The sequence below is a fragment of the Conger conger genome, chromosome 9, assembly GCF_963514075.1.
Source record: "Conger conger chromosome 9, fConCon1.1, whole genome shotgun sequence".
Lineage (NCBI taxonomy): Eukaryota > Metazoa > Chordata > Actinopteri > Anguilliformes > Congridae > Conger > Conger conger.
Window position 1 is genome coordinate 57372948 of NC_083768.1, and position 22966 is coordinate 57395913.

A 22966-nucleotide genomic window follows, 5' to 3' on the forward strand; every position below is an offset into this window, starting at 1 on the left:
AAACAGAGAAAGTGGAAGAGCTGCAGAATATGTTGGAGAACAAAGAAAAAGAGAAGGTGGCAGAGCTGCAGGAGATGATGGAGAAGAACAAAGAAACAGAGAAAGTGGAAGTGCTGCAGAATATGATGGAGAACAAAGAAACACAGAAGGTGGCAGAGCTGCAGAATATGATGGAGAAGAACAAGGAAACAGAGAAGGTGGAAGAGCTGCAGAATATGATGGAGAAGAACAAAGAAACAGAGAAGGTGGCAGAGCTGTGGGGGATGCTGGAGAAGAACAAAGAAACAGAGAAGGTGGAAGAGCTGTGGGAGATGCTGGAGAAGAACAAAGAAACAGAGAAGGTGGAAGAGCTGCAGAATATGATGGAGAACAAAGAAACAGAGAAGGTGGCAGAGCTGCAGGAGGTGATGGAGAACAAAGAAACAGAGAAGGTGGAAGAGCTGCAGAATATGATGGAAAACTAAGAAACAGAGAAGGTGGCAGAGCTGCAGAATATGATGGAGAACAAAGAAACAGAGAAGGTGGCAGAGCTGCAGGAGATGATGGTGAAGAACAAAGAAACAGAGAAGGTGGCAGACCTGTGGGAGATGCTGGAGAAGTACAAAGAAACAGAGAAGGTGGAAGAGCTGCAGAATATGATGGAGAAGAACAAAGAAACAGAGAAGGTGGAAGTGCTGCAGAATATGATGGAGAACAAAGAAACAGAGAAGGTGGAAGAGCTGTGGGAGATGCTGGAGAAGAACAAAGAAACAGAGAAAGTGGAAGAGCTGCAGAATATGATGGAGAACAAAGAAACACAGAAGGTGGCAGAGCTGCAGAATATGATGGAGAAGAACAAAGAAACAGAGAAGAGGGAAGAGCTGTGGGACATGCTGGAGAAGAAAAAAGAAACAGAGAAGGTGGCAGAGCTGCAGGAGATGGAGAAGAACAAAGAAACAGAGAAGGTGGAAGAGCTGCAGAATATGATGGAGAACAAAGAAACAGAGAAGGTTTCAGAGCTGCAGGAGATGATGGAGAAGAACAAAGAAACAGAGAAGGTTTCAGAGCTGCAGGAGATGATGGAGAAGAACAAAGAAACAGAGAGGGTGGAAGAGCTGCAGGAGATGTTGGAGAAAAAAGAAACAGAGAAGGTTTCAGAGCTGCAGGAGATGATGGAGAAGAACAAAGAAACAGAGAAGGTGGAAGAGCTGCAGAATATGATGGAGAACAAAGAAACAGAGAAGGTTTCAGAGCTGCAGGAGATGATGTAGAAGAACAAAGAAACAGAGAAGGTGGAAGAACTGCAGAATATGATGCAGAACAAAGAAACAGAGAAGGTTTCAGAGCTGCAGGAGATGATGGAGAAGAACAAAGAAACAGAGAGGGTGGAAGGGCTGCAGGAGATGTTGGAGAAAAAAGAAACAGAGAAGGTTTCAGAGCTGCAGGAGATGATGGAGAAGAACAAAGAAACAGAGAGGGTGGAAGAGCTGCAGGAGATGTTGGAGAAAAAAGAAACAGAGAAGGTTTCAGAGCTGCAGGAGATGATGGAGAAGAACAAAGAAACAGAGAAGGTGGAAGAGCTGCAGAATATGATGGAGAACAAAGAAACAGAGAAGGTTTCAGAGCTGCAGGAGATGATGTAGAAGAACAAAGAAACAGAGAAGGTGGAAGAGCTGCAGGAGATGTTGGAGAACAAAGAAACAGAGAAGGTGCCAGTGCTGCAGGAGATGATGGAGAACAAAGAAACAGAGAAGGTGGCAGAGCTGCATTAGATGATGGAGAACAAAGAAGCAGAGAAGGTGGCAGAGCTGTGGGAGGTGATAGAGAAGAACAAAGAAATAGAGAAGGTGGCAGAGCTGGTGTACCTTCCCTCATGGATGTGGAGAAGAAGCGCGAGGCACTTGAGGTGCAAAAGAAAACTGTGAAAGAGCTCATAGAGCTCATGGAGAAAGGTTGTGACCGTGTATCAACCATGAAATTCAGTACTGAAAAGATTGGACGTTTCTGCAACTTATGTCAGAAACTCTGCCCCTTTCCTCAGTTGGATTCTGGGAGTCTGAGACAGTTATCAAACAATACTTGTTCATCTTGTCAATGCAAAGTGATGGATCACAAAGAAAATATTAAAATCATCATCCTAGAAAAGGAAGAAATTGAAACTGCTATAACTCACATCAAATTCAAAGCTGAAAGCATTATAGCCAGAGTTGGGCAGGAGTTGGAGGCTGCAAAGGCTAAGAAGGCTAAGCTCATAGACAAGTGTTTCCAGAGCATTCCCCAGCTTCAAAAGCACGCTCTGAAATTTGATTCTACTCACGTTGACAGCCTGATGAAAATACTGGAGAAGACCAAAGAAGCAGAGAAGGTGGCAGAGCTGCAGGAGATGATGGAGAAGAACAAAGAAACAGAAGGTAGAAGAGCTGCAGGAGATGATGGAGAAGAACAAAGAAACAGAGATGGTGGCAGAGCTGCAGGAGATGCTGGAGAACAAAGAAACAGAGAAGGTGGCAGAGCTGCAGGAGATGATGGAGAACAAAGAAACAGAGAAGGTGGCAGAGCTGTGGGAGATGATGGAGAAGAACAAAGAAAGAGAGAAGGTGGCAGAGCTGCAGGAGATGTTGCAGAACAAAGAAACAGAGAAGGTGGCAGGGCTGCAGGAGATGATGGAGAAGAACAGAGAAACAGAGAAGGTGGCAGAGCTGTGGGAGATGATGGAGAAGAACAAAGAAACAGAGAAGGTGGCAGAGCTGTGGGAGATGATGGAGAAGAACAAAGAAACAGAGAAGGTGGCAGAGCTGCAGGAGATGATGGAGAAGAACTAAGAAACAGAGAGGGTGGCAGAGCTGCAGGAGATGTTGGAGAAATCTGTGTGAACAGATGAATAAATGTGGGGAAGACACACATTTAGTCACTCATCTGCTTTTCATGTACATGTTGGTCAAAACATGATGTTTGAATGAGTTTATTTACCAAGTTGCTACTGTGAAACAGACCAACAGAGAACACCTGCCAAATTAAATCCCCAAATGGGGAATTCAGACAGGATGGTAAATGGTAAATGGAAGGCATTTATATAACGCCTTAATCCAAAGCGCTGCACAATTGATGCTTCTTCATTCACCCTTTCATACACACACTCACACACTGGTGGTGATTGGCTGCCGTGCAAAGGCCCTGACCAGCTCGTCAGGAGCATTTGGGGGGTTAGGTGTCTTGCTCAGGGACACTTCAACACAGCCCAGGCGGGGAATCGAACCGGCAATCCTCCGAGTGCCAGACGACTGCTCTTACTGCCTGAGCCATGTCATCCCCTAGATTGTATTCCAGAAAGCAACTGTATGCCAAGAGGAGAACAGTGACAGTATGCTTGACTGGTAAAGTGCTCTCAGTTTTATGGTTTTATATTTGATTCGACCAGAACATGAATCCCCACCTGTTACAACTTACAACCACAACCATTTCTCACTGCAATAATTAATATAGGCTATATCAGCACTAGGAGGCAACTTTGGTGGATAATTACTGTATGACATTAAGTTTATATTAATTGCATTCATTCAGCAAACTGCAATTAAGTAAATAAAGTAGCCACGCTTTACACATTATTAAACATAATTTATTAATTTACTTATAAATGTTTTCATGTATACGTGTTTCAGTTAAATTGTTTGTACATGAAGGAGAAAAAAGAAAATCATTACAGAGGCTGCATCCTTGTAGTATTCAGCTTTTTTGAAAGTATGATAATGACCAACTGAAGCAAACAGTTTGGTTTCTAGTTCAATGCTAACTTTGCATCACCATGATCCTGACCATTCTACATTGTTCTTGCAATGCCTTGCTGTTCTGAGACCCATAGATTTGTACAGATACTATTCATGTGCGTTTGCTTTATTGGACTGTGTGCTGATGTGTGCTTTATCCTAAAGTCATTGTTTAATTGTTTCCCTCACTGATGATCATGCCATACTGATCTATGTCCAACCTGCTTCCTCAAATATAATAAAAATGAGTTGTTTATCCTCACCAGCATATCACTGATCTTTTTTTCTGTTTCTATTTGGGAGGGCAGAACTGTACATCAGCCAAACCCCACACATCCTGAGAGCACACTCCTCCTGCATGGTCCTTATGAAGAAAATAAAAATGTAGAAATATAACACAAATATAACAAAGTACATTACAATTTATTATGAGTTCCAAGCCAGAACTGTTGATTCTGAGACGGGTGCGTGGGGGTTGGACCCAAAATGCACGACTCAGAAACAATAGTAATATAAAGACCCCTCAGGGCTTTATTCGGGACGAATCCCAGGAGAGTAGTCAACACAAGCAAAGTCCATACACGTAGATCCAGCCAAACAAAAAGTAAACAAACAAAAAGCACGGTGCCGAGGGAAGAGGCAATCTCGTAGTCGGTAGGCGTGCAGGGAGGTCCGGTAGCAGGAGAGCTGTCAGCGGGGCAGATGAACAGGCGGACGGCAGGCAGAGGCGTAGTCGTGGGCGAAGCGGGAGTCGAAACCATGAAACAATCAGCGGGGCAAAAGTACAAAAACGGTAGGCGGGGACGTAGTCGAGAAACAAAACGAAGGTCACAAAACAGAAATCAATAGTCGATGGTCAGTAAACAGGCGTGGATCGTAACGTGTAATCAAACAGTAAATAATGCTCAAGAGTTGCGTGAAAAAACAGAGGCAGACAATTTCGCAGCGAACAGTTGCGCGACTGGGCTATAAATGCAGGTGTAGACAGGTGTAGACAATTAGTTAGAGTGTAGCAAGGAAATGGAAAACAGGTGCGATGGATGACAAGTTAAACAAGGAGATTAGTAATCGTTAGTAATAAACCTATCCTGCCCTAGCATTAGTAAATTAGTAAATGACATGCACGAGAAACGTAAGGAAACATGAACACATGATTAGTCTTGTTAGTTTCTACCCAATCCTGATCTAGCGTTAGTAGTTTTAGTAAATAGACAAATAGAAACATTAGGGGAGTGAAGGACAGAACGAGAGAGAGAGAGAGAGAGAGAAAAGGCGGAACGCAAGGTTTGCGGAAAAACATGTAAAAGTGTATGCATAAACAACGACCAGTTAACGTAACAATAAACATAAATCAAAACATAATACAAAACGAAACTAAGACGATAACCATTCAACATAACAAGGTAATATAATCGTAACGAAACATAACTAGACATGACGAGAAAATAAATCGTAACAAGAAATAAACTAAACAACATGACGAACCTAGACTAACATAATACATGATAAGACACTACGTGACTAAGACAACATGAATAAACATAAAACATGGCGAGACAGACCTGAAACGTGACAGATTCAGCAATATACGAGCACAGTTTTTTATGAATAAGAACGAAGAAAGAAAATTTTGGTATTAAATGTAATATTATTAAATGTAACTTAACACAAAAGAGAAAACTTGGCAATTTATTTTACAATGCCAAAAGGCTTCAAGTCGTCTATGCACTGGATATTATGGAGCTCATGAACTGTTTCACAGATGGAAATGTCTCCTCAGGTTTGAGTGAAAAACTCAAGACATTCATTTGCAAACAGTATAGAAATCTAGCCGTCTAAGTAAAGTCTTACGTGTGTGATGCAAGGCAAAGTGTAAAATACTCTACACACACAGACACACACATTCAGTAGGGGCCGTTTCCTGTTTTTGTTCCACAACAAAAGTGGAGTGTATATCTTGCCATTTCCTTCTGTGGTTTACGTAATTGAATACATGTACAGTATCTATCTTTCAATATCTAGTCTTGCAAATAGGCTTTTGATCACCTTTGGAGTCTGTTATTGACCTTTGTCAACATGAGCTGGCCCTGGAGGTACCCTACGTACCCTCACCCCGAGTTATGGTTCTGACCCGCCTGGACTACTGCAACTCTCTCCCGGCTGGCTTTTAAGCAGGATTACTGCATTAGCTGGACAACGGCACAGAGTAAAATCCTCCCATATTTGGAACATAAACTTACATTTTACATTTACATTTTTGTCATTTGGCAGACGCTTTTAATCCAAAGTGACTTACAAGTGCATAGGTTCTTCCACAAGTCAAAGCATCACATCCATAACTAGGAAAATACACATGGAACTCAAGGCAAAAAGTAATTGCTTTGGATTTTACTTTGTGCAGTTATCCATCAAACTCAGTCATCCTACTTTGTGCAGTTATCCAGCAAACTCAGTCGTCCTGCTTTGTGGAACAGGCCCCAGAACTCAAAAACACTCATATAGTGAAGGAACTCATTAATACCGAATACAAACAGGGCGACTGGAGCCCTCTAGTGATGGAAGAAAGGAACCACAGAACCCTGCAGGTACCTTCCAGGGCCCGGTATCAGGGCTGGTGTGTGTGCAGATTTTTCCACCAGTTTCCCTGGCCAAACCAGCTATTTGGCTGGAGACACCAACATCAGATAGATTACAGTAAAACAGTCTTTGACTGTCATTCATGCATTTATCAAGAAATAGCTAAGTAGTGAAGTAGCTAAGACTTCAGATGCTGTAAATGTTCGGGCCAATTACATATCTAAAGGTAAGAATCTGGCATGAAAACCAGGAGCGGATGTGGCCCTCGTTGCCCACCTCTGCCCTGTATGACGATGCAGGATTGCCGAGCTAGCTGAATAACCGCAAGTAAAACCTGGACAACCCCCCAAATCTAAAATAAGGACTGAAGTAAAATAAAAAAAGAACTGCTCTGGGTTTTTACTTGGTGCAGTTATCCAGCTAGCTCAGCGAAACCCTCCAACTCTCTGGAATCTCCGGGCCGGAGGTTTTTAACGTAGAGCGACCCGTCCGTGAGGAGGCTGTACTTGTCGACGTCAGCGCTGGTGGCCAAATGCCCGCGCTTGGTGGCCACGACCTGCCCATCCCTGCGCCTCCACTCCAGTGGGGCGGGGTCTGTGGGGGCGTGGCCGGGGCAGATCAGGATCATGTAATGACCCTCAGACTGGGGGGTAAATAGTGGGTGCGGAGAGCATGGTCACATTTATTATCAGAAACACTTTCAGCCGTGAGGAAAGGTCCCACAGACTCAAAATCGTTTTTCACTGGGGTGTCTCGGTGGCGCAGCCTATAGAGCACTGACCACATGCTCTTTGCGAGCCGCGACGTCGGTGGTCGAATCTGACCGTCCGACATTTGTCGCATGTCTTCCCCTCTCTCTCACTCCCATTCTTCCTGTCTCTCTGTACCCTATACTGTCCAATAAAGCTGAAAAAGGCCAAAAAAATATCTTAAAAAAAAAAAAATCGTTTTTCACCAAAATTCTGAATGATATTATACTTTCATAAAATTAACTAACCCCAACCTTCTGCAAACCCTAACCCTAATCCTAACCCTGACCTAACCATGTAACCAATAGCTGTGCCAGCTGTTTCATGGCAGTTCATTCTCTCTTATGAAGGGCTGAGAGGAAAAGCTCACCCCCCCACCATGAGCTTTTAGTCGCAGCCACATGCCATCCCACTTCCTGTATGACTGCAACTTCCTCTTTATGCAACATTCCCTGTGGTAAACACCCACACTGGAGGTTAATCCACCCTGTAACCTGCAATGTTGGGGTTCTGCTAAGCAATAATCCTCATCCTGGAGGTCTCCCAGCTCAAACTCTGGTACTGGAGAATCACAGTCCATCCATCCATCCATCCATTATCTGAACCCGCTTATCCTGATCAGGGTCGCAGGGGGGCTGGAGCCTATCCCAGCATACATTGGGCAAAAGGCAGGAATACACCCTGGACAGGTCGCCAGTCCATCGCAGGGCACACACACACCATTCACTCCTACACTCATACACTCATACACTCATACCTATGGGCAATTTAGACTCTCCAATCAGCCTAACCTGCATGTCTTTGGACTGTGGGAGGAAACCGGAGTACCCGGAGGAAACCCACGCAGACAGGGGGAGAACATGCAAACTCCACACAGAGAGGCCCCGGCCAACAGGGATTCGAACCCAGGACCTCCTTGCTGTGAGGCGGCAGTGCTACCCACTGCACCATCCGTGCCGCCGAGAATCACCGTGTCTACTTTAATTTTTTAAAGAAATGTTTAAGCACTGACTTAACTAAACAGTCTCTACACACCTTGTTTCAAGACCTCACTTAGCCGTTGGCTATAAGGACACCACAGTAACCTTGTGGTAAATGGCACAATTATCATGCTCAGTGTGAGATAATGCTGCTGTCATGTTCATTTCTAGTAACTGTATGTGCACTAAAAACAGCCTTTTTCCATATTAGTGCTGCTGCTATGGACACGCTAACATTCTGCTAATGCTGTGCCTGTGTATTCCTTCTGATGGCCTGCATTGTATGTAGCTCTGGAAAAAGTGTATGCCAAAGAAATAAAGAGATAACAACAAAAACTGTTTTAGTAAATAAGGCTCATAACTAATTGTAGCTCATGTAATTTGAGATGCCTAAAATGAAAAAGAAGCATTTACCAGTTGGAGTCTTTGCAACTGAGGAGAGAATAATTTGTAAAAATAATGACGCTTTAGCGTAATTGGGAAACCTCATTTTTAGAGTGCTTGTCTATCTTTGCTCTGCAAAAACAAAGTCACCTCAGTCACCACACGCAGCGCCTACTTCCTGATTGGCTGATGTACCCAAGTGATTCTGAGAGAAACATTCATGCAAAGCAAGTCTGAGTGAGATTCACAAATTCCACACATTATGCCTTATAGTTGCATTTGCAATTCCGTATGATGCACGTACAATGCGGTATAAACACCATTATAATCACTTTTAGCAATTATTGGTCATTATAACCGCCTATGTTCTGTTATGAGTGTAAAAGTGCATCATAAGGCACTATAAATGCTTCTATAAGGCATTAAGTTTTTCTTCATAGAAAGAGTGTTACTACTGTGGTGGTATTTTATTGTTTCTGCTGTTCCAGTGCATGGGCTGTGTGGCTCGGGTTCACCTCCGGGCTGTGCCGTTCTCCAGGGTGTTGCCATAGTTAGCTCAGACGTCGCCCAGGCACAGAGGATTTCAGACAGTCTGTCATCACTCACTAGCGCCTCCCGCTGGTCATGTCCTAGTAGTGCATCCGGCCTCATTCTATGTACTCAAGTGCACTGAAATGTGTTCATAAAGCGCACAGCTAAGCCATTCAGGCCAGCAGTGTGAGTATGAAAGCGGGATGTAATGCGTCAGTGCCACAGTGAGCTGAGGGAAAAACCACAATCTCACATGAGGCTGAGGAAGATGACTGACTCGATCTCACATGAGGCTGAGGAAGATGACTGACTCAATCTCACATGAGGCTGAGGAAGATGACTGACTCAATCTCACATGAGGCTGAGGAAGATGACTGACTCGGTGAGAAATAGTTCAGTCTCGTGGGGTGGAAGGCTGACCAGGGCCGACACTGATTAGCAAACACCCAAATCGCACTGGTAACTGAAAGCCATGGAGTTCTTGAACACTTCTTGAGGCTGACTTTGCAATTTTCTAAGAAAGAAATTGTTGTCTTCAGTTGTCTTCAAGTCTTTTCCTGTGCAAATTTCCCCAAACCCAAATAGATGGGAAATGGACACAGGATATAATTCAATCCAAGATGCTGCTGTCATTGTCAGAGGTGGATGCACCGAGTACTAAGCCTGGGGTGCAATTCAATAATTATGAAAACTTGATTTTGGTGAAATCTATTTTTTATTTTTCATTTTTGTTGGTTCCATTGAAACATTTATAAAGTACAGAGTTAATTTCAATAATTACAGTACTGTGCAAAAGGTTTAGGCAGGTGTGAAAAAGTGCTGTAAAATAAGAATGCTTTCAAAAATAGAAATGTTAATAGTTTATTTTTATCAATTAACAAAATGCATGAACAGAAGAAGAATATGAAAAGAAGATCTAATCTAAATCAAACTAATATTTGGTGTGACCACCCTTTGCCTTCAAAACAGCATCAATTCTTCTAAGTATACATGCACTCAGTTTTTGAAGGAACTCGGCAGGTAGGTTGTTCCAAACATGTTGGAGAACTAGCCACAGTTCTTCTGTGGATTTAGGCAGCCTTAAATGCTTCTGTCTCTTTGTGTAAATCCCAGACAGATGTTGAGATCAGGGCTCTGTCGGGGCCATACCATCACTTCCAGGACTCCTTGTTCTTCTTTATGCTGAAGATAATTTTTTATGACATTGGCTGTATGTTTGGGGTCATTGTCCAGCTGCAGAATAAGTTTGAGGCCAATCAGATGCCTCCCTGATGGTATTGCATGATGGATAAGTATCTGCCTGTTCTTCTCAGCATTGAGGAGACCATTAATTCTGACCAAATCCCCAACTCCATTTGGAGAAATGCAGCCCCAAATTTGCAAGGAACCTCCACCAGGATTCACTGTTGCCTGCAGACACTCATTCTTGTACCGCTCTCCAGCCCTTCGGCAAACAACCTGCCTTTTGCTACAGCCAAATCTTTCACATTTTGACTCATCAGTCCAGAGAACCTGCTGCCATTTTTCTGCACCCCAGTTCCTGTGTTTTCGTGCATAGTTGAGTCGCTTGGCCTTGCTTCCACATCGGAGGTATGGCTTTTTGGCCACAATTCTTCCATGAAGACCACTTCTCACCAGACTTCTCCACACAGTAGATGGGTGTACCTGGGTCCCACTGATTTCTGCCAATTCTGAGCTGATGGCACTGCTGGACATCTTCTGATTGTGAAGGGAAGTAAGCATGATGTGTCTTTCATCTGCTGCACTAAGTTTCCTTGGCCGACCACTGCGTCTACGGTCCTCAGCATTGCCCGTATCGTTGTGCTTCTTCAACAGAGCTTGGACAGCACATCTGGAAAGCCCTGTCTGCCCTGACATTTCTGCCTGGGAGAGACCTTGCTGATGCAGTATAACTACCTTGTATCTTGTTGCTGTGCTCAGTCTTGCCATAGTGTATGGCTTATGACATTAAACTGTATTCAGCAACCTCACCTTGGAAGAAGAGTTTGGCTGGTTCTCACCCAGTTTTAACCCTCCTACACAGCTGTTTCAGTTAATGTTTGTGTTTCAACCTACATGTTAAATAGATGATCATTAGCTCCTGTTTGGTATAATTGGTTAATCACACACCTGACTATATGCCTACAAAATCCCTGACTTTGTGCAAGTTTACATAGAAGAATTGATGCTGGTTTGAAGGCAAAGGGTGGTCACACCAAATATTGATTTGATTTAGAATTTTCTTCTTTTCACTCACTTTGCATTTTGTTAAATGATAAAAAGAAACTATTACCATTTCTATTTTTGAAAGCATTCTTACTTTACAGCATTTTTTTACACCTGCCTAAAACTTTTGAACAGTACTGTATATTGTGAATTTTTTGTGCACTGCCATTCAGAGGTGCCAATACTCCTGGTGTCTGTACCCATATATATGCTATTCAGAGACTCTCCAAAAGGGGGCAGCACAGAAAAGCACATCTGGCAGAAAGCTAAACTGTAAACATCGACTGACGTACATTAATGCGAGTGTGATACACACTTGTTTGCTCAAGTGCAGCGACTTTGTCAGGCTATAATTTCTGGGGTTAAATAGAAATGCCCTCTAGATCAGGTGCCTGGATCACAAAGCAGGATTACTGAGTTCATTTTTACATTTTACATTTTAATCATTTGGCTGACGCTTTTAATCCAAAGCGATTTACAAGTGCATAGGTTCTTCCACAAGTTAAAGCAACACATCCATAACTAGTAAAATACACATGAAGTGCTGTTCTAAACATAGTCATCATAAATGCAATTACATTTATTTATTTTTTTTTGGTTGTACAAGAGGGATAGGGATATCAGAAAGGGGGGCGGGGGAAATCAGGAGGGAGGACTAAGGTACAGATTGAAAAGGTGTGTTTTTAGTCTGCGTCGAAATAGGGGGAGGGATTCTGCTGTTCTGACAGTGGTAGGCAAGTAATTCCACCAGAGCAGGAAACAGGCGTGAATGTGCAGCTCGACCACCAGGTGGAACTACGACCAGAGCTGGCAGACCGTCCGGAGTGGTCTAGCTGGGGAGTAGGGAGTGATTAAGGATTGTATGTAAGATGGGGCGGTCCCCTTAGCAGCCTGAAATGCCAACACTAGGGCCTTGAATCGGATGCGTGCAGCAATAGGAAGCCAGTGGAAGCCAATGAGGAGCGGGGTGACATGAGCCGACCTGGGCTGACTGGTGATCAGGCGGGCTGCAGCATTCTGGACCAGCTGGAGGGGCTTGATGGCACAAGCTGGGAGACCGGCTAGGAGGGAGTTGCAGTAATCCAGGCAGGAAATGATAAGCGCCTGGACTAGGAGCTGGGTGGCTTTCTCCGTTAAGAGATGACAGATACGGCGTATATTGTAGAGGAAGAACCTGCAGGTTCTGGCAGTGGAGGATACTTGTGGAGCCAGGGTGAGGCTGTTATCAAGAGTCAACCCAAGATTCTTTGCCGAATCGTGAGTTAGCTGGGCCCTGTATCACAAAGCAGGATTACTAAATTAACTGGGCCCTGTATCACAATGCAGGATTACTGAGTTAGCTGGGCCCTGTATCAAAATGCAGGATTACTGAGTTAGCTGGGCCCTGTATCACAATGCAGGATTACTGAGTTAGCTGGGCCCTGTATCACAAAGCAGGATTACTGAGTTAGCTGGGCCTTGTATCACAAAGCAGGATTACTGAGTTAGCTGGGCCCTGTATCACAATGCAGGATTACTTAGTTAGCTGGGCCCTGTATCACAATGCAGGATTACTGAGTTAGCTGGGCCTTGTATCACAAAGCCGGATTACTGAGTTAGCTGGGCCCTGTATCACAAAGCAGGATTACTGAGTTAGCTGGGCCCTGTATCACAATGCAGGATTACTGAGTTAGCTGGGCCCTGTATCATAAAGCAGGACTGCTATAGGAGCATCTGCCTCACCCAGGCATGTGTCATTTCTTGCAACTGCATGTTATTTTATTTTTACTAGTAGACTATCCATCTTGCGACATTGCTGGCTAGCTTCGACTATGTGCCTTGAAATTAATTTAGGGCCAATCAAACTGCACTATGAGGTTACGCAAGACAAGAGGTAGAGAGTGGATGTAATCGGCAGCCGATACCGGCAGAGATTATTATTGAATATTCATCAAAATCGATCGCTTAATGTTTGATTGGAGAAACACATAGGCTATTTTCTTCAAAATTGCGGGATATCATCTCAATACATGGGATGCGGGACAAAGGGTCAACATACTTGTGCAATGCAACATAACGCAGGACACCTGGTCATCATACCCCTGGGTAGTGTTGTGATATAACATAGCCCAATTGGTAGACATTTTAGTTCCTTTCATATATTACTTACACATCTTTCATTCAATCTGCTATTTTCATTTTTCTGGTATGCCTAGCTCAGCACGCTACCTTAGCCTATTCCCCTTTATTCCCCAAAGGGAGGCAATAGGCATCTAGGAGGGCTACAGTAGCGATTTGCATTAGCTATCTGAAACCTCACCTCCTTTGTTAACACAACACACAAAATGTTGTGTCTAGAAAACAACAGAATTCTAAGTCCAATCTCTAATACCACAGCAGCAAGCTCTTCAGGAAAATCAGACTTTATTAGCACAAGTGCACAAGGCCAGATCAATTCTGCAGAACTGAACCTCGATTGTTAGTTTCATACACATTTTATACACTTCTTTCAATGTAACTCCTCCCAAAACATTCCTAAAAACACCAGGTGGTCTCTGTGGTGCTTCAACATGCAATTTTTGCTTTGTAAGCTGTTTTAAAAATAAATGTTCTTATCACATCTTGTTCAAAAAACTATCCTTGAAAATAACAGTTTTCAAAGCAAGACGCCCTGCCCCCCTCCCACAAAATGCTTTTTAACAGAGAGGAATCATAAAAGATGAATTCATGCAAAACATGGTGCTACTCTCTACTTTCCAATTTTCCTTTTAAGCAAACACATTATTGTATTCAACTCAGGTTACATATGAGTCACTGCGTACTTCTAGCACAATTGAGCAGTTTATCAGTTTGAAAATATACAGGCATACTTAATCATACTTTAATATTTGATTAATGTTTTCTTCTTAGTAAGTGTGGTTTTTCAGCCAGACGCATTCTTTTGCTTTTTCTTCTACAGTTGACACTGTGGTTTCTTGCATTTCCATAAGCTCATCCGTAATTAATGTTATAGGTTCATTGGATTACATATTGATTACATGAGTAATAGGCAGCATACATATTGATGACATGAGTAATAGGCAGCATACATATTGATTACATGAGTAATAGGCAGCATACATATTGATTACATGAGTAATAGGCAGCATACATATTGAGTACATGAATAATAGGCAGTTTGACCGTTTAATCTGATACAAAAATACAAACTTCTATTCAAGGACTAGATAGTCACTTAATGACAAAACATACCAGTTAGGAAAAAAAGATGCACCAAAAGACTTATGAAACATAAAACAATAAAACAGGTTGACTATTTTACCAGCAATGCATACTGTCATTGCTTCCAGATTACATTACATTACAATATTGGCATTTGGCAGACGCTCAAGGGCCCAATGGCTGTGTGATCTTATTTTTACTACACCGGGATTAGAACCACCGACCTTGCATGTCCCAGTCATTTACCTTAACCACTACGCTACAGGCCACCCCAGATGTCATACAGTTGCTCTCTGGTTTCCATTGGGATGTCTTCTCTGAACACCTCAGCTGCTCTGTTGAGCCTGAGAGTGACTCCTCAGTCGTTGATATGGAGACGACAGGTTCCACCACTAGAGGCAGACATAAGAAAAATTATAATCCTGACTGAATACACATTTGGGGATTTATTTTTGTAGGTGTTCTCTGCTGGTCTGTTTTACAGTAGGGGCAACAGAGGGATTCATTGTTAAATAAACTCTATTGTTCAGGTTCAAACACAAGAACAGTTTGAACAACATGGACATGAAAAGTGGATGAGTGACTAAATGCGCATCTTCCCCACATCTGTTCTCTTCACACAGACTTCTCCAGCATCTCCTGCAGCTCTGCCACCTTCTCTGTTTCTTCGTTCTTCTTCAGCATTTCGATCAGCTTGAGAATGTTCCGGTGAGTAGAATCTGAATCTAACTTCAGAGCGAACTCTCTAAGCTTGAGAATGCACTGGTAAGACTGCTCCATGAGTTTGGTCTTCTCAGCCTCTGTGTCCTTCAAGTCTTGCTCAAGTTTGGAAATCCTTCCCTCTACTGCAGATATTTCATGATCAGCCTTTGTTTTCTTGGCCTCGTTGGTTGCAATTCTTTCTTCATTTTGTGGCTGATATATTTTGTTTTCTCTTTTGTGGTCCACATAGCTGCAATTTTTCGGACAGGCCGTACATTTGCCACCCTTCATTACAGAACACCAGCTTAGGTTATTTACCCACCAGCACCCCGGATAGTGGCAGTTCATCTGACATACAGTGCAGCAAGTTGCGTAGCCATTAATCTCGACTCTCTTCATGACAAGTACATTGTATTTATATTTAAAGTTGTCTGGTTTTTTCATGTCCTCTTCTAGCTTTTCCAGAGTTTTCTGTTCCTGGCCAAGTGCCTTGGACGTCTCCTCCACATGCTCTGCGATGCTCTCCAATCTCTGGATAGAATCTTCCAGGCTCTGACGTTGCTTCAGGACTTTTCTCATTGCCCTCAAGCTTTGAGTTTCCATCAGGTCCAAAGCTTTGAAAAACTCCTCAAAGCTCTTTGTTCCTTTATCCCAGCATGTTTTATATGTTTGTTCATATTTCTTAGCAGGCTTCTCAACAGGAAGGTTGTTGAATTCAAAGTAAACATGTTCATCCTTATCGTCTTTGGATATGGGTACACCAGACTTAATAACTGCCTTAAGAGCTGAAGGTGGCATCCAGTGTGAGAAGGTGAAGAGACTCACAATGTTTTTCTCCATGTTCTTCCCAAGGAGGGACAGGACAGAATCAAAGATGTATTTCTGGCCGGACGCTAAGACAGTTTCCGATGCCTTCACCACAATGCAAGCTGCATCTATTTGTTCCATATTGTTTAAACATTTAAAAAAATTGTACAGATTCTGAGAGGTGATTTTATCTTTCTCGTGACCCGTTGAGTCGTGAAATCCTGGTGTATCAATGACTGTGAGAGAAAAAGGAACTTCATCCAGTCCAAAAATCTCATAAGCAGTAATTTCAATGGTTTTTGATTCAGTTTCGTCTGTGTTGTCTTCATCTGGAATGATTTCAAACCTGATGTTGTCTTCCCACTTTACACCCAGCATGTAGTTGAGCATCCTATTGATCAGTGTAGACTTCCCTGTTCCTGTTTCTCCCACCATCAGGATTGTTCTGTTCCTTTTTTTAGGGTCCTTTCTCCCAAAGGTCCATCTCCTGACTCGTCCATCTTTATCCAGAACTTGCTTGACTGTGTTCACTAGGTATGTTTCTATGGGTTCTGTTGCTTTCTGTTCACTGGCATTAATTATATCTAACCAGTTAGATGAATATTCTTTTTTTGTTGTAGAGTACCTAAGGGTTAAAATAAATTTAAATACATTTATTTTGTTATTCATAGCACACACACACACACACACACACATACATACACACATACTCACACACAGCAGCTTCAATTAATATTCTTTGTGAATCCAAAATTGACAGGTATTCCGTGTACAGAGTGTAATAAATAAATAAATAATTCAGGGCACATAGTTAAAACAGTCGCCATAGATTTGTGACAACACACAACCTCAGACAAAAATGCCTTCTGTGGAACCTATCTGCCATGTGTAATACTCCAAAATACCAATATTACAGTCACCAACTGCTATGCTAATGCTGTGCACAAATGCAAAAGTTTGATCGAAAACCAAAAGGAACCAGGCGGATGAGAAATATTTACTGATTGCCTACGTTGACGTGCTTGCGACATGCGTTTGAGGCTTGCAACTGCGATGTCTACGTGAAACGCTCAAACAGTGCAGGATACATTTGTCGCATCTCGCAGATCTCAGCTTGCACGCGACAACAAGCCCCATGAACGCACATAGCAAGCGCGTTCATGTAGGCAATCAATAAATCGGCTAATATTCTCATCCACCTGCCTCATTTTGGTTTTGTGTCATGCACGGCAACACTCCTAAACACTCCTACGTGGACTGCCCATGCGTGTCCGAAGGGTGGAGAAATGTATCTTACAGTCAGATAAATTAGAATTATAGGCCTACGTAAAATAAAAATGTTATTTAAATCATTTTATTTGAACTTTTACGTCTCCCTGGCACATCGGTGCCTTGATGATGGTCATCTGTAAACTTGCAACAACGACTTTTGGGAGACCAAGTAGTACAAGTGAAACTCGAAAAATTAGAATATCGTGCAAAAGTTCATTTATTTCAATAACTCAACTTTAAAGGTGAAGCGAATATATTACACAGACAAATTACATGCAAAGCAAGATATTTCAAGCCTTTATTTGTTATAATTTTGATGATTATGGCTTACAGCTTATGAAAACCTCAAATTCAAAATTAGAATATTACATGAAATCAATCAAAAAAGGATTTTAAATACAGAAATGTCGGCCCTCTGAAAAGTATAATCATGCATATGTACTCAGTACTTGATTTGGGCCCCTTTTGCACGAATTACTGCCTCAATGCGGCGTGGCATGGATGCGATCAGCCTGTGGCACTGCTGAGGTGTTATGGAAGACCAGGATGCTTCAATAGCAGCCTTCAGCTCTTCTGCATTGTTCGGTCTCATGTCTCTCATCTTTCTCTTGGCAATGCCCCATAGATTCTCTATGGGGTTCAGGTCAGGTGAGTTTGCTGGCCAATTAAGCGCAGTAATCCCATGGTCATTGAACCAGGTTTTGGTACTTTTGGCAGTGTGGGCAGGTGCTAAGTCCTGCTGGAAAATTAAGTCAGCGTCTGCATAAAGCTTGTCTGCTCTAAAATTTCCTGGTAGACGGTTGCGTTGACCCTGGACTTAATAAAGCACAGTGGACCAACACCAGCAGATGACATGGCTCCCCAAATCAACACTGACTGTGGAAACTTCACACTGGATTTTAAGCATCTTGGATTGTGTGCCTCTCCATTCTTCCTCCTGATTCTGGGACCTTGGTTTCCAAATGAGATGCAAAATTTGCTCTCATCAGAGAAGAGGACTTTGGACCACTGAGCAACAGATCAGTTCTTTTTTTCTTTAGCCCAGGTAAGATGCTTCTGGCGTTGTTTGTTATTCAGGAGCGGCTTCACAAGAATAATACAACATCTGAAGCCCATGTCCAGGATCCGTCTGTGTGTGGTGGCTCTTGATGCATCAACTCCAGCCCCAGTCCACTCCTTATGAAGCTCTCCCACACTTTTGAATGGCCTTTTCCTGACAATCCTCTCCAGGATGCGGTCATCCCTGCTGCTTGTGTACCTTTTTCTTCCACACTTTTTCCTTCCACTTAACTTTCTATTAATGTGCTTTGATATAGCACTTTGAGAACATCCACTTCTCTTGCAATTACCTTTTGAGGCTTTCTCTCCTTGTGGAGGGTGTCGATGATGGTTTTCTGCACAACAGTCAGGTCAGCAGTCTTCCCCATGATTGTGAATTCTACTGAACCATACTGAGAGACAATTTAAAGGCTCAAGAACCCTTTGCAGGTGTTTTGGATTAATTAGCTGATTAGAGTGTGACACTTTGAGCCTACAATATTGAACCTTTCCACAATATTTTAATTTTCTGAGATTTTGAATTTGGGGTTTTCATAAGCTTTAAGCCATAATCATCAAAAATATAAGAAATAAAGGCTTTGAATATCTCATTTTGCATGTAATGACTCTATATGATATATTAGTTTCACCTTTTTAGTTGAATTACTGAAATAAATGAACTTTTGCATGATATTCTAATTTTTCGAGTTTCACCTGTATGTAGAAGTTTTACTTCAGTCCAGTGTTGGTGCTTGGGAAACCGAATGAGACACTCAATGTCATGGTGGGAGGTAATACCCGTGGTGATCGCCAGAGGGCCTAGGATCATTGGTAACACCTGTTCCTCGTTTGCACCAGGGGAATTGCCTCCCAGCAGAGTATTGAAGTGCTTCTGTGTTACCGTTCGCCCTAGCACAAAGCCGGTAAATGCACAAGGTAGACTCTGTGTTTATACGAGTCAGGTACTGTGCAGGTGTGTGTGTGTGTCAAAGCCATACAATTAAAAGGAAAAAAAGAACAAGGGTAAGGAAGGCGCTCGGTTTAGTTGTTGGGTTCACCGACGCCTTCCCTAAGGGTTTTCATTTTTGTTTTGGGCTCGTGTGAGCCAGTGGTAGAGGGACGTTGTCCCCGGTATATGTATTTTAGGTTGTGTTTTGCCTGAGCTGCGCCTCGTGGGTTTTTTGTTTCATGCCTAGCGGTTTTTTGCTAGGTTGTACTTTTATTTCTGAACTCCCCGTTTATCTGTATCTGTGCTCACCTTTAAGCACAAATAGTGATTTGATTATTCGCCCTGTTTTGTGAGGGTTGTTTTATTTTTCTTCAGCTGTTTTGGGCTTGTTTTCTGTTTCCTTATTAAGAATCGCCTTCGGGTTAGTTTTTGTTCCTCCTTTTCTTCTGGGAGTAGATATTGTGTTCCGTTCCTGAATATCCCTGTAAACCAACCCCAGCATTCAGGGGCGAACCCTAGCGCGTTCGCTCAGGAGGGTTCTTCTTCTGGTCGCTCCTGGCTCTCCGCTCTACCCCCACCTTACACTCAATGGTCGCTTTATCTGGACGGAAGGTTTGCTTATTCCATTGCTTTGCCTGACAACCCCAAGAAAGCTGACAGTGCTTTTTCTGAACGAACTTTCTTTTTTTACTTTCCAGAAGTAAATTATTTTATAATAATGAAAGTATACCTGTTTAGTATGCAGACGTTAGAATGAATAGCATCGGCTACATGTATTAGTACATTAAATACTTTACTTTATGTACCCAATACTTAAAATTCAGTATTCGTTTTGTGAATTAGCCTTCTTAAACATGTTAAAATGTTAGCCCTACTTATAAAATAATCTTGACGTAGGCATAAGCAGCATATATTCAAACACATTTATGTACCCTACTTTTTGTAAGGCGACACTTGAAACGAGATAATGTCATGTTCCTGTTAGTGAAATGTAAGGTTTGTGAATGTGAAATTCTAAATTAATACAGTGTGCTCTATGCATATGTTTTGCTCCTAGTATTGGAATAGGAAGTAACTGGCATATGCTTTTATAGCATCCCTCCAAAATATTTCTCAGAGTAAAAATTCAATAGCCTAGTTTTATTGCAAATGCACCTAATGATGTAGCGAAAATGAATGTCAACAAAGATTGGTAAAACAGGGATCTAACTGTAGTCTATATGCTATTTTAAAGTTGCCTTTCAATGAATGGGCTACAGCAATTAGGAATGTGTTATACGGACTGTAATAACTATATGTATGTGTGCGGGCCCGGTCGCGTGTTGATGGTTGTTTTTTGTGCACATGATAACGGGTCGGGTGGGTGTGGATTGGCTCTTATAATGGGTTGGGCGGGTGCACGTAGAAATAAAACGTGACCCTCACATCACTAGCAGGTAGATATATTTACCTTGCGTGAGATTCTGTAGAGTCTGCCATTTTTGAGTTCCTGGGTACCAGTCCTCTTGTAAACACAGAAATAAAACAATCACAGAATGTTTCCCAACCAGGAAACACACATGCATGTGAATGAGAAGATCCGTCTGCATCTGAATAAAAGAAAGATCAAGAAATATTCACTCATGTTGCAAAGAAAATTAATGTCTTTGAAATGCCTTTGAAATTGAAATGTCTCTTGAATACATGTGTGCTGAACATAGACTCAGTCCTAAGCAGGCGCGTGCAGAGGGGGTAGCTCTGGGGCACCTGCCCCTTTTGCCCCAAGTGTCCAATGTGCCCCTTTGTTCTCATAAAAATATATATATTTGCAGTGTTTCCTATAAAAGTTAAATTCACTGACACTGCAAAGTTACCAAATAGATCTGGTAAAGTATTATTGCATATGAGGACTCACCAGCATAATAATACAGATTGTTTCCAGAAAAAAGAGATATATTACAAAGCCACATTCTCACCTGTTTGTCAGAGGATCTGCAGTCCAAAATGGTGCTTCAATGGTGCTTCCTCTTTACTTTTATAGTCAGAGACGGACGTCTTTCTGCCCTGGTGCTGTGAGTGTTCTAATTGGTCAAAAGCACACATGCTGTCATGAGTTACTAAGAGGAAGAACATATTAAATCAAAAACACTTTAACTTTTATTTTGAATCAAAAGAAAAACACAAGCAAAAAATCTAAACTATGAAAATATAAGTCAGAGGCGGGTGTGGAGAGTGCCCAGCAGTGCAAAGGCAGCATAGAGATAGAGTATGAGGATCAGATAAGGGTGCCACACGTCTCATCATGGTGCAAAACCCACAGTACCAGCTTCAAAAGAACACACAAGTTTTGTTTGTTTTTGTCAACCAGGTCGCTAGGAGCCTGGCCTTGGTTTTGAACCTCTAAAACCACATGATATACTTACACTGACAAATTTATTACATTGTGGCTGGGAAGCTAGTTGAGAAATATACCGTTAAAATTAATAGCTCTCAAAAGTCCACTCGCTTACCATGGTTAAATAATGAAATTCAGTCACTCATGAAAAAACGGGATATCTCCCTTAAATCAAATAAAATACCCAATGACTTCCATATTCATAAATGTTTGAGAAATCATATAACAATGGAAATGCGTGAAGCAAATACCTCTTATTACAACCGGCTCATAGACGAGCCTACAGTCTTCATCTTCTTCAAATGATTACAATTAATTAGTATTGTTTGATTATACAGTGGGCTCCAGAATTATTGGCACCCCTGACTCGAAATGCACAAAAAATACTTACAAAATTGATTACCGAGATAAACTAGAAATGCTGAATTAGAAATGTACTTTATTTCATAATATTCCTATTCATAATAGACATCTTAGAGCATCATCAGAACGTGGAAGAAACAGAAGGTGGAAGAGCTGTGGGAGATGCTGGAGAAGAACAAAGAAACAGAGAAGGTGGCAAAGCTGGTGTACCTTCCCTCAAAGACAATACCTTCCTGTTCAACAACTGGCCTCTTCAGGAGTTTGATAAGGAATATGAAGAAATGTATAAAACAAGCTGGGACAATGGAGCAGAGAGCTTTGTGGAGTTTTCTGAGGCTTTGGATAAGATGGAGCCGCAAAGCCTGAAGATGACTGTAGACATCTTAGTGCATCATCAGAACGTGGAAGCCTGTATCCTGAGATTGGAGAATCAGATCATGGATGTGGAGCAGAAGCACAAGGCACTTGAGATGCAACAGAAAACTGTAAAAGAGCTCAAAGGGCACATGAAGAAAGTTGTTGACCTTGTACAAACCCAGAAAATTTTGCAGCTTCAAAAGCACGGTCTGAAATTAGATTCTACTCACATTGACAGCCTGATGAAAATACTGGAGAAGAACAGAGAAACAGATAAGGTGGCAGAGCTGCAGGAGATGTTGGAGAAGTCTGTGTGAAGAGATGAATAAATGTGGGGAAGACGCAAATTTAGTCACTCATCTGCTTTTCATGTACATGTTGGTCAAAACATGATGTTTGAATGAGTTTATGGAATCGCCCTGTTGCCCCTACTGTGAAACAGACCAACAGAGAACACCTGCCAAATTAAATCCCCAAATGGGGAATTCAGACAGGATTGTAATCCAGAAAGCAACTGTATGCCAAGAGGAGAACAGTGACAGTATGCTTGACTGGTAAAGTGCTCTCAGTTTTATGGTTTTATATTTGATTCGACCAGAACATAAATCCCCACCTGTTACAACTTATAACCACAACCATTTCTCACTGCAATAATTAATATAATATTTGCATTTATTCAGCAAACCGCAATTAAGTAAATAAAGTAGCCACAC

The 22966-nt window shown here is 42.1% G+C and overlaps 1 protein-coding gene across 1 annotated transcript in view; it reads right to left on the bottom strand.

The window, feature by feature from the left end:
* LOC133137724 (uncharacterized) overlaps positions 1-15075 on the bottom strand; it is a 39481-nt gene extending 24406 nt beyond the window's left edge. The window contains exons 1-2 of the mRNA XM_061256054.1: positions 15013-15075; positions 6764-6963 (exon numbers count right to left, since the gene is read on the bottom strand). Coding sequence (XP_061112038.1) covers positions 6764-6963; positions 15013-15075 — 263 coding nt within the window. The remainder of the gene's footprint in view (positions 1-6763; positions 6964-15012) is intronic.
* Between the last annotated feature and the right edge of the window lie 7891 nt (positions 15076-22966).